Raw genomic sequence first — 11,463 nt, 5'->3', positions numbered from 1 at the left:
ATGGAGGTCCGGGAGTGCCCTGTCCGGGGATGAGGATGCGGGGCTGTCCTGTCCCGGCCTGAGGGGATGAGGATTCGGAGGAGTTCCGGCCTGAGGGGACGCGGTGTCCCGGGGGCTCCCGGCCTGAGGGGACCGGGGGATCCGGGGCTGTCCCGGCTTGAGGGGACCGGGGGTACGCGGGAGTCCCGGGCTGATGGGACGCAGTGTCCCGGGAGGTTCCGGGGGCTCTAGCAGAGGTGATCCGGAGGTGTCCCGGCCTGAGGGGATGGAGATCCGGGGGTGTTACGCGGTGTCCCGGGAGGTCCCAGGGGCTCCCGGCCTGAGGGGATGGGGGAGCTGGAGGTGTCCCGGCCTGAGGGGATGAAGATCCGGGGCTGTCCCTCCCTGAGGGGACGGGGGGTACGCGGGAGTCCCGGGCTGATGGGACGCGGTGTCCCGGGAGGTCCCGGGGGCTCCCGGCCGGAGGGGATGGGGGATCCATGCGGGTCCCGCGTTAAGGAAGGCGGGCTCTCGGCGGGTCCCTCCCGGCGCCGCCATGGCCCCGCACGGCCGCTCTCGCTCCGCCAGGGGGCAGCGCCGCGCGCCCGCCCGCCATGTCGGACAAGATGGCGGCGGCCGCGGCCTGTCCGCAGCCACAGCCGGGTCCCAGCCCCGGCCCCGGCCCCGGTCCCGGCCCGCCCGCGGCCGAGGCGGAGCGCGGGGGCCCGCGCGGCGGCGCGGCGGACGGGGAGGCTGAGGCGGAGGAGTTCGGGTGCCCGGCGCACTGCTCCGACCTGGCCTGGCGGCAGAACGAGCAGCGCCGCCACGGCCTGTACTGCGACATCACGCTGGCTTTCGGCGGCGCCGGCATGGCCCGCGAGTACCGGGCGCACCGGTCCGTCCTGGCCGCTGCCACCGAGTACTTCACGCCGCTGCTCTCGGGGGGGTTCGCGGAGTCGCGCTCGGGCCGGGTGGAGCTGCAGAAGTGGAGCTCGGAGGGCGGCCCCGACCCCGACACGGTGGAGGCCGTTATCGGTTTCATGTACACCGGCACCATCCGCGTGAGCCCCGGCAACGTCCATGAGGTGCTGGAGATGGCGGACAGGTAAGCGCGGCCGGGGCGGGGGCTGCCGGGGCCGCGGCATCACAGCTGGTTTGGGTTGGCAATAGAAGTTCATATCGTTCCACCCCCTGCCGTGGGCAGGGACGCCTGTCCACTATCGCATGTTGCTCCCAGCCCCCGGCCCTGAATACCTCCAGGGATGTATAACTCCCTTGTTTGTCCTGCAGGTTTCTGCTGACACGGTTGAAGGACTTCTGTGGAGAGTTTCTGAAGAAGAAATTGAACCTCTCCAACTGTGTGGCGGTTCACAGCTTGGCCCACATGTATTCCCTGAATCAGCTTGCCCTCAAAGCGCAGGATATGATCAGGAGAAACTTCCACAAAGTCATCCAAGATGAGGAGTTCTACACTTTGCCGTTTCACCTTGTGCGGGACTGGCTGTCAGACTCAGAGATCACGGTGGATTCTGAAGAAATCCTCTTTGAGACTGTTTTGAAGTGGGTTCAGAAAAGTCCTGAAGAAAGAGAGAGATACTTTGAAGATCTCTTTAAGCTGCTAAGATTGTCTCAGATGAAACCCACGTACCTGACTCGCCACGTCAAATCGGAGCGGCTGGTGTTGTGCAACGAGGCCTGTGTGAAGCTGGTGTCCGAGGCCGTGGAGAGCCATGCCCTGCGCTCGGAGAACCTGCAGTCTGGCACCCTGCAGCATTCCGCCTGTCCCGCCGCGCTGCTGCCGCGCTTTGGCCAGAACATGGACGTCATCATGGTCATCGGCGGCGTGTCCGAGGGCGGCGACTACCTGAGCGAGTGCGTGGGCTACTTCATCGATGAGGACAGGTGGGTCAACCTGCCTCACATCCACAACCACCTGGACGGGCATGCCGTGGCCGTGACGGAGTCCTACGTGTACGTGGCTGGCTCCATGGAACCGGGGTTTGCCAAGACTGTGGAAAGGTACAATCCAAACAGAAATATCTGGGAGCAGGTTTCAAACCTAATCACCAGGAAGCATTCCTTTGGCCTTACTGAAGTGAAAGGCAACTTGTACAGTATTGGTGGACACGGCAATTTCAGTCCAGGCTTTAAAGATGTGGCCATTTATAATCCTGAGCAGGACAAATGGCTGAACCTGGAGTCGGCACCAAAGATCCTGCGGGATGTCAAAGCTGTGTCCGTGGAGGACCGGTTTGTGTACGTGGCCGCCCGCACGCCGGTTGACAGCGACAGCGAGGACGGGCTGAGGGCTGTTATCATCAGATACGATGCTGAAACCAGGCAGTGGCAGGACGTGGAGTCCCTGCCCCTCATCGACAACTACTGCTCTTTCCAGATGTCTGTTGCCAACACCAACTTCTACCACACCGCATCGTGCTGCCCCAAGAGTTACCCCATAGACAATGAGGAGGCCAAGGGAAAGATCTCCAGCAGGGCCTCGGATGAAATCCTGGAATCCTTGCCCCCCGAGGTCCTGAGCATTGAAGGAGCAGCTATTTGTTACTACAAAGATGATGTGTTTATCATCGGGGGGTGGAAGAACAGCGATGACATTGACAAGCAGTACAGGAAGGAGGCCTATCGCTACTGCGCCGAGCGGAAGCGATGGATGCTCCTGCCCCCCATGCCACAGCCCCGCTGCAGAGCCACTGCCTGCCACGTGAGAATCCCCTTCAGGTGCCTGCAGGGAACACAGAGGTACCCCATGCCACAAAATCTCATGTGGCAAAAAGATAGAATAAGGCAAATGCAGGAAAGGCAGATGCAGGAAAGGCAGATGCAGGAGATGCACCGATACTCCCTGAGCTTACGGAGAATCCCGCGCTCCCAGATCGAGTGCTAGTGTCTGCAGTGTCACACCTGATCAGCCTACAGAATAAACCTGCTTGTTAGGCTTGATGTGTCTTTGTAAGACATGAGGGTGTGGATTGCATTTGATGCATAAAACCAGCATCTGTTGTGTACTGGAAATTCAGAAGGTCAGAAGTTGAGGGTGGATAGGGATTGAGACACTCCATGAATTTAACAGTATTCCTTAATGGTGCCCAGGGAGAAGCTGTAGCCTGTATCGGGCTGTAAAATGTCTCCGGGAGCATCAAGCCTGTTACTTCACTCCTCAGATCTTTGGTTCCAAGGGTTTCTGTAGATTTAGTCTCTAACAGTTCTACTTGGAAAATCAAAGATCTCTCTCTTAATAATTTAGTGGTTACATTTGTGTGTGCTTGAAAGCACCTGTTTCATTTGCACTTATCTCTTGACATTCCTTTGATTCTCTCCTCAGTGACTAAACTTTACGGGATTGGTGTTGGTGTACTTGGCTTTCCCAAGCTGGAGGCAAGTGCAATAGTTCTGTATGAAACAAAAGCACAATCTTTCTTTATGAAATTACTTCAGGATGTTTCTACGTGTATTAAATATTTTGTATTTGTGTACTATAGAGAGGCTGCAGAGTTTGTTTATAAATGGATGACTGGTTGGACACAAGACACTTGCTAAAAGAGAGCTTGGGCAGTGAATTTTTTTTTCAGGTGTATTTGCAGGTTTGAGTCTATCTCAAACTTAAGAACTTGGGTTAACAGCCTGAGTGAAGGAGTGACAACCAGCACCCACCCACACTGATTGTTCAGTTGTCAGAGTGCATCAGTGAGAGTGGGATTATTTCACGAGAGTATAGTGACACCTGAGCTACTTGTAGGTCTCTTCTCAGATGTTGCACGTTTTAATTCTAGTTAAAAGTGATGGAAGAGTCCCTGCTGTTCCCAGCCTGTCTCTGACAATCAGAAGCCCTTGCCCTCCTGCTGTCCCAGCAGGTCCCTGTGCAGCTGTGCTGCAGCTCTGTACCAAGCTGGCACAGGTGCTCCTGCAGGGGGGAGAGCTGGGCTTTCAGAGTCTCCAAGTATCTGAATTTCCCCCCTTGTTGTGGAGGTGAGGTTTAAGCTCGTTTAAACACCTTGTGGTATTTTGAGGTGGCTGTAGATGCAAGTGCCCTGATTGGCTCTGGACTGCTTCCTGCAGCACTCCCAGGGAACAGAAGGTGGGATAGTCCCTTTGGAGTACCCCTGCCTCTCAGTTACCTGTCCCACTGAGCACTCCTTCCCAGTCCAAGAAGCTCCAGGACCCTTTCATTTACCAACAGTTTCAGTGCATACTTCCTACCTCGTTTTCTCCCCATCCTTCCCTTCTTTTGAATGTTCCAGGTTTTTCCATGCAGTGTAACTCAGGATCTTAGGGAAGGGAATGGGAGGAGTAACCTGGGTATTACAAAATTTATGTAGACGAACCTTTCTGGAAAATCTGTTACTGTTCTTGGTTCATTGATGATTTCCTGGTGGTTTTGATGTGGGTGACTTCTTTGCAAAGAGCTTTTAACCAGTTTGGGGTTTGTTTTGGTCTTCATTGTTTTGCTTCCTGAGCTGCTCATTTTCCTTTTCCAGTTCAACAGGCAGCCCAGATCATATCTGAAACTTGGGGTAAGTGTTTCCACCACTCAGTGTGCAAAGGTTTCTCTCGTGTGTACGTCCTGTAATATGCTCCATTTTATGGTTCATGGGCCACTTTGATATCAACAACTTGTCTGTGAGAGAGTCTCCAGCCTTAGTTAAAAAAACTCCCAAACTTGAAATTCTGAACAGTTTGTCTCTGTTTACTCCTCTGTTGTAACCATGTTGTATTTTCTTTGCCTGTTTGGTTCTTGGGGCAGGTGAAGTCTATGCTACGGGCTTCATGCAAGAGGAAATAGGTGAGTTTCAGGTGATGTTTGCAGGTGACTGTTCCCAAACAGCTGCTGCAGGCTTGTAAGCTGGGGATTGATCCATGGAGTCTGACTCATGGACTCTTGCAGGTCTGGCTGGAGTAGGTGCAGATTTGCTGCTCCTGCAGCAGTTTGTGATAAAGTGTGCAAACTGAATCCATCGATGTAACAGCAGTTTGTGGGAGCTGATTTTAAGATACTTTCCCAGACTTTACATCAAAGCAATGGAGAGGAGTTAATGTCCTCCACTCTGCTGAAGCAGCTGGAGGGATTTAACAAGTAGTTGGGGAGTGGTAGGTCACCACCACAGCTCTCTACAAGCTCTCTTGTAGTCTGTCATAAAATACAGAGAATTTGTAGGGAGAAACACCAAGATGGTTCTTTGAGTTGGAGTAGGAGCTGAATATTTCATGTGTGGCATTGTGCAACAAAGAGGCAAGAACAAACCTTGCAGTCTTGCTTTTTCTAAGCAAAATTGATATTGCATTTCCCAGGAGGACTTTGGGCTGACAGACAAGCTGTGGCATTTACAAAAAGCATTCCAGTGAGAGGCAGTGTGAGCCCAGCCCCATCCCTGGCCAGGTAACCCGTGTGTGCCAGCTGCATGCTGTGTGTGCTGTGCTGTCTCTCCATGGGCTCTGGGGGGGCCTGGCAGCAGCAAAGAGCTCCAGAGGTCTTCATGTTTGCTCTGCCAGTTCTGCAGTAGTTGTAAGCAGTTGGGGTTTTTTAGCCTTGAATCCCAGGGGACCAGTGGCATTTATATGGTCTGTGTCTGAAGGGTTGAGTGATCCATTGCACCACATGAGGTGTTGGGAGAATTGCATTCGTGGCTCTGGCTGCAGTTCAGCCCACAAGCCTGTGTATCCATAACAATTCCTTGTGCCCTTGACCACCATAGATTTGTTTATCAAATGATCCCATAAACAAAAGCCTAGGAATTCTTCCCATGTGTTTCTAGAGGCTGGTCAGCTGCCAGCAGGATGCCAGTGTGTGTTCAGTAAGGGTGAGAAGGCTGACTGCTGGCCTCACTGAGGGAAAAGAACATTGGGGAGTTTTCCTCCTCCTTAGGACAATCAGCTCTACACCTGTCCTGATACCTGCCACCAAACACATGGGGCTTTCTGCTCAAAGTACCAGTGGCACCTGCTGGTGGTCACTGTAGTAACTCCCAGGGGCCATATGTGTACAAAATAATTTAAAACTACTTGGATACTCCATTAGTAGCCAGGGGCTGTGTATGTTTTTAATGACTCCCTTGCACTTGGAGACCACTCCAGTGTTGAAGCAAACAGCCCAATGTTACATGTGCTGTGAACAACTCCCCAGCATTCTGCTTGACTATTGCAATGGTATTTTTATCCATTACAGTAAATATTAAAATCCAAACTCTTGGCTCATCTTGTGTGTTGTGGAATACCCTGGTGGCTAACAACACAGTACCAAGGAATTAGAATTTTTTATGTTGTTCTTAATACAGCCCTGTAACAGGATGTTATAACATCCAATGGGCTTTGAAAAGCAAGCATAAAGAAAGTTGTTTGTGGCTTGTATTTATTTTGAGTTCTGTCCAGCTTAGGTTGGAGAACAAGCCATCTCCCATTTGACAGTCCTGGGTGGAATTTGATAAAACAGGTGCTCTTGAGGATCTAACCCTGTTACTAATATGAATGTAGAGTGTGGAACTAACGAGCTGTTTGATGACCATTAATAGTCAGATTCTCCTCGTGGGTCCATGTCACTGTGGGTTGCAGCAGCTCTGCTCTCCTGGCATATTAACAGAGGGACAGCAATTTCCTGGGGAGCAGCACTCCTGTCCTTACCTGTGAGGTAAAGTAGTGTGTGTCATAGGCCCTTTGAAACAGATCCTGTCCTGTTCTTGACCTTAAACACACTGTACTAAAGTTTATTGTAAGAGGTGAATTAATGAAAATAAACCTTCTATTTCTCTAGCATTCTGATGTGCTTTTGATTTTTTTAAGTTGATGTATAGGGTGTGGCTAATACATTGGGTAGTGCTATTGAGTGAAAATTTGAAACCTTAATGATCCTTTTGGCCTGTTACAATTGTTTGCATTTCAGAACAAGAGAACATACTCCCTTGCTGCCATGGGGACTTTATTACCTAAAGAGAACTATTTACACAGGCATCCAGTGATGGGATGCTCAGAAGACTTTATTAGATACGCAGAACTATTTACACAAGCATCCAGTGATGGCTGATCACAACACTCCTAGCTAAGGGGAACTATTTACAACGGCGAGCTCCGAGTTGAACTGGTGAACAAGATGTCCATGGAGGAGCTGTGCTGGTAGTAGTGTTGCCTGGCGATGTATTCCATGACGTTGGAGAGCCCTGGCACCACGCAGCAGCTGACGGCACTGCGGGTGATGCCCATGCTGTGGGCGTCGTACCACTCGTTGGTGTCCTCCTCGTAGCACTCGGTGGCGACGGTGGTGCTGAACCCATTAAAGCCCCCGACCACGAACAACAGGCCGTCCATCACCTCAATGCCAAAGTTGCTGCGTGGGTTTAGCATGGAGGGCACGGCGTGCCAGGCGTTGGTGATGGGGTTGTACGCTTCCACGCTCTGGAGCCGGCTGTTGCCATCAAACCCTCCAACCTGTGAATGCCAAAGGGACAGAGATTGAAAGGAGCCTTTCCTCAGCCAGGTCCTGGCACTCACAGTGAGATGGGAACTGTTCCAGCCTCCATGGCTGCAGTCAGAGCGTGGCGGAGAGCATGAGATCTCTGAACATGGCTTTCCTTATTGCTCCCTGCTCTCTGAGGAGCTTTCCAAAGCGCATCATACAACTGTTAATTTTGACAGTTCTCCAGAGGTTGGATGCAGTCCATGGAGAGGATAAACAATGGATGAACAGGCCCAAGCCCCTGCTGTGTGCTGCTGATGCTCTTGGCACGGCAGAAATTATGTTTTTTGCTTCAACATTGCCAAACACCATTTTCCTACTCAAAAGCGTGTGATGGGTGATAACATTCTCAGGAAGTGCATCAACTGTTCTGGCTCCTGACTTCTCTAAACCTCATGTAAACACTTGGCCACCCTGGAGGTCTGGGAAGTGCAGGCACCCAAAGGGCTGCAGTGCTGGGTGGTGTTGGCCCTTACCGCGTACACGTGGTTCCCGTACGCCATCACCCCAACTCCACTCCTCCTGCTGCTCATTGGGGCAATCAGGGACCACTGGTTTGTGATGGGGTCAAACGTTTCAGCTGAGCTGAGGCACTGATCGCCATCAAACCCACCACAGATGTACACCTGGGGACAGGAGAGGTGGGAAACTGTGAGTGGGGTGGTTAGACCCTTGGTGAGGAAACATGTTGAAGAGAAAATGGATGGTGTAGCAAGATTTTTGGGGTGTTTTGTTTTAGAATGGGAATGGTCTTATAGCAGCAGTGCAGAGTTGATGGCAACAAGATTTCAACTCTTGATTTTCCAAGCTGCATGAAGCAGATAGGCCTGATATTGCACCTATGGCCAGGAAAAGGGCTGTCAGGCACCAGGTAGGCAGCAGCTCTGGAAGAATTTTTGTACTCTTGATCACATCTGTGCCACACCAAGCAGGCTGCTGTATATCTGTAACTCCAGGATGTAATAAATCATTAGGAATTTAAGTATTACTAATTTAGCAAGGATTTATGTTAACTTTCTTCATGCTGCAACCCCAGCTGCTCTTAGTTGGGATTAATTTACCTTTCCATTCAGCGTGGTTGCACTGGCATCACTCCTCTGCTCGTGCATGGGGGTGATCAGGGTCCACTGGTTGGTGTCTGGGTCATACCGCTCTGCTGTGTTGAGCCGCATGTAGCCATCAAACCCTCCCATGGCATAGATGAAGTTGTCCACGACGGTGACGCTGACGTAGCAGCGCCGTGAGTGCATGGGTGCTACCTGCTGCCACGTCTTCTGGAGCGGATCGAACCGTTTGACGATGTTGAAATAATCTGTGCCATCGAATCCACCGATAACGTAGACGTGGCCTTTCAAATAAGCCGAGCCATGATAGGCAACGGGGCTCTCTTGCTCCCAGGGGATGTTCAGCCACTTGTCAGTGCGGCCGTCGTAGGTCTCGATGGCGCTGGTGGCGCCGCCCCCGCTCCAGCCCCCGATGGCAAAGAGGATGGCGTAGGGCAGGCGCGGCCGGGTGAGTGGGTTGGCGTTGACTGAGGAACACTGGCCGTAGGAGTTCAGGTCGTAGATTTCTGACAGGGCACTGATGATGAGGTCTTTGCAGTTGGCATTGTCTTTCACGTACTCGTGAGCTTTGACGTTGTTCATGAAGTAGTCGGATTGTAGGAGTGCCAGTCGAACCTGAAACGTGCAAGGAGGAGGTTGGAGTACTAACACTGATGGTTTCCCCCTCGGTAGCCTTTGGGGACAGCTCCAAAGCTGCCCTGCACCCACCTTGCTGAGCAAGCAGGCGATGTGCTGCCTCCTGTTCTGCGGGTCATGAGTGATCCACCTCAGCACAGCCTCAAACACGGCTTCTTCCCGCCGCACGTTAAGCTCATCCTTCTCAATAATGTGCGCCAGCTCCTCGGCAGAGAGGTCTAGGAACTCCTCGGACACCTGGGACACCTCCTCGAAGTGATGCAGGATGTACACGCAGGCAGCTGCGCGCAGGTCGGGGCAGTGGTAATAGTCAGTGAGTCTGCAAATGCCAATGCAATTCTCAAAGCACAGCCTGGAACTGAGGAACTCACAGCACAGGCTGACGATGCCCATGACATTGAACTGATCTGCTGCAGCCAACAAACTCTCAACATTCTCTTCTGTGATCGGTACTGTCCCGGTGTAGGCGTAATTGATGATGAGACCCATCATTTCAGCTGAAATGCCAGGGATTTGATAGACCATCTTGTCTGCGCTGTCCCAGTTGGTAAACAGAGTCCTGAAAACATGGTGTTGCTGTGTTAAACCCTGCCCCTGGATCCCCAGTGCTCCCCTGCCTCCAGGGCACCGGTTTTGGCACTGGTAGGAGCCATTCTGGGAGTCCCCATGGTTGATTAATGTTTTACTTGCTGGTAGTTTGAAAAAGGAGACACAGCCTCTGGAGCATACCAGAGCTGGAGGCAGCAGGGCAGGGGGTTTCACCTGAGAGGAGCAGAGGGGCAGGATCCCCCCATTGCCTGCTGCCCATGCTGTGGGGATGAGCACAGGACAATGGGGGGTTTCTGGGAGCCAGTGCACACAGCCAGGGCATGTTCAGCCTCTCACCCACCAACACCCCAAGTCCCTCTCCCCAGGGCTGCTCTCATTCATCCCCCAGCACAGATTGATACTGGGGTGGGATTGCCTCAACCCAGGTGCACGACCACTTGGTATTGAACCCCAGAGAGTCACAGGGTGTGGGGAAGGCAAAGCTGCCCTGTGGCAACTGGGCCAGGCTCCAGGCCTGTGCTGTGTCTGGGGCTCTTCTGACACCACTGCCAAGAGCCACTGATATGTGGATTAATCCTGGTGTTCGGGACTATGGGAAATCACTTGGTGAGAGGTTCAGTGCAGGTGGAAGTCCTGGAGAAGTGCTGAGGCAGGGTGACCTCAATCAGGGAATACTGTTTGCCCCCATCCCTTTGTGTTTCAACTACTGACCTGAAGTAGATACTGCAGCAAGAGAGGATGAGCTTGTGTGCCTTGAACTCCACCCCATCTACACTGATGATCGCATCACAGAATCTCCCTTCCAGGCGGAGTTCATTGGAGATGCTGCAACTCCTATCACTCATCTTCCTCTCCATGTTGGAGGATGAAGGTTTGGTAGGTGCCAAGCTATCCCCCACGTTGGAGCCAGAGGCAGTGGACCTTGCTGAGGTGTGTGAAGCACTCTGGTGTTGTCCCCAAACATCCAGCACTGAGCCCCCTTGCTGGTTCTTGGATTGTGCCCCATAATGACATCACAGATGCAGGGGTGACCTGCATTCTGTGGTTGCCCCCAGCCTTTGCTTCCCTACAGCCTGGGTTATGCTGTGTCCCGGACCTGCACCGTGCTGCTTGGAGCAAAACCAGCCCTGTGATTGATGCCCTGGCAACTCTCCAGTAATATTTGACCGGGGTGTAACAGCCCCCAAATGTGGGCATGAACCAATGCTGGAGTGTCTTGTGCTGCCTGGCCCAGGAGAAGCTGAGGTACAGTCCAGCTCATGTCAGTGCTGTCACACACGCTGTCCCTGCTGCTTTGTCACTGACCTTGTGCCAGGGGAGGTTTAAGCTGTGTATTGGAAATGCTGGGATTTTTTTTTTCCCGAATGGGCTGCCGAGGGGAGCAGTGGCGGATCCTCATTCCTGGAGGGATTTAAAAGTCTTTTGGATGTGGCGCTTAGAGACATGGGTGAGTGGTGGCCTTGGCAAGGCTGGGGCATCGCTCTTTGAGGGCTTCTCCCCCCGCCACTGTTCCTTGGCTCGGTGTTCTCAGTGTCCCCGGGGCTGCGGAGTGGGCCAGCGACTTTTTTTTCTTTTTTTCTTTGTTTTTTTTTAAACATATCTTTCGGCTCGCCGCGAGGGAAACGTAATCGCCGGTCGGAGCTGCTGCGGACGCGGGGCGGAGGGCGGGAAGATTCACCGGCCGCTGCAACCACGGGACGCGCCCAGAGCCCGGCTCGGCCTCCTCAGCACGGCCCGAGACTCCTGAACCCAGCCCGGCCCTTCCCCGAGCCCGGC

General features: G+C 52.9%; 2 protein-coding genes across 4 annotated transcripts; one reads left to right on the top strand and one right to left on the bottom strand.

The window, feature by feature from the left end:
* Positions 1-570: 570 nt before the first annotated feature.
* Positions 571-6,741, top strand: KLHL11 (kelch like family member 11). The gene is made up of 2 exons (XM_079327994.1): positions 571-1,084; positions 1,270-6,741. Exons 1-2 carry the CDS (start codon positions 594-596, stop codon positions 2,879-2,881), a joined length of 2,103 nt encoding a protein of 700 aa, XP_079184120.1. The 5' UTR covers positions 571-593; the 3' UTR covers positions 2,882-6,741.
* Positions 6,742-6,941: 200 nt separating this feature from the next.
* KLHL10 (kelch like family member 10) lies at positions 6,942-11,419 on the bottom strand. 3 transcript variants are annotated; one of them, XM_079327996.1, is made up of 5 exons: positions 10,399-11,419; positions 9,211-9,697; positions 8,500-9,117; positions 7,915-8,064; positions 6,942-7,410 (listed from the first exon to the last, which is right to left on the bottom strand). In XM_079327996.1, the coding sequence occupies exons 1-5, from the start codon at positions 10,542-10,544 to the stop codon at positions 7,039-7,041; spliced, it is 1,773 nt and encodes a 590-aa protein (XP_079184122.1). In that variant the 5' UTR covers positions 10,545-11,419; the 3' UTR covers positions 6,942-7,038. The 3 variants fall into 3 exon arrangements, with proteins under 3 accessions (XP_079184122.1, XP_079184121.1, XP_079184123.1); XM_079327995.1 differs by having other exon boundaries at positions 8,500-9,697; XM_079327997.1 differs by having other exon boundaries at positions 8,500-9,457.
* Positions 11,420-11,463: the final 44 nt, after the last annotated feature.

This window comes from Erithacus rubecula, assembly GCF_903797595.1.
Source record: "Erithacus rubecula genome assembly, chromosome: 27".
In the NCBI taxonomy this organism is placed as follows: Eukaryota; Metazoa; Chordata; class Aves; order Passeriformes; family Muscicapidae; genus Erithacus; species Erithacus rubecula.
The sequence above is the reverse complement of the archived record's forward strand: the minus strand, read 5'-3'. Positions and strand labels throughout refer to the sequence as shown.

Excerpts from the sequence above, each read along its gene's own strand:
- KLHL11 (XM_079327994.1), top strand. The coding sequence starts at position 594 with ATGTCGGACAAGATGGCGGCGGCCGCGGCCTGTCCGCAGCCACAGCCG. Across the intron at positions 1,085-1,269 it reads GTGCTGGAGATGGCGGACAG|GTTTCTGCTGACACGGTTGA; the intron begins GTAAGCGCGGCC and ends TTTGTCCTGCAG.
- KLHL10 (XM_079327995.1), bottom strand. The coding sequence starts at position 10,544 with ATGGAGAGGAAGATGAGTGATAGGAGTTGCAGCATCTCCAATGAACTC. Across the intron at positions 9,698-10,398 it reads TGCTGCAGTATCTACTTCAG|GACTCTGTTTACCAACTGGG; the intron begins GTCAGTAGTTGA and ends CCATGTTTTCAG. Across the intron at positions 7,411-7,914 it reads ACGGGAACCACGTGTACGCG|GTTGGAGGGTTTGATGGCAA; the intron begins GTAAGGGCCAAC and ends TGGCATTCACAG.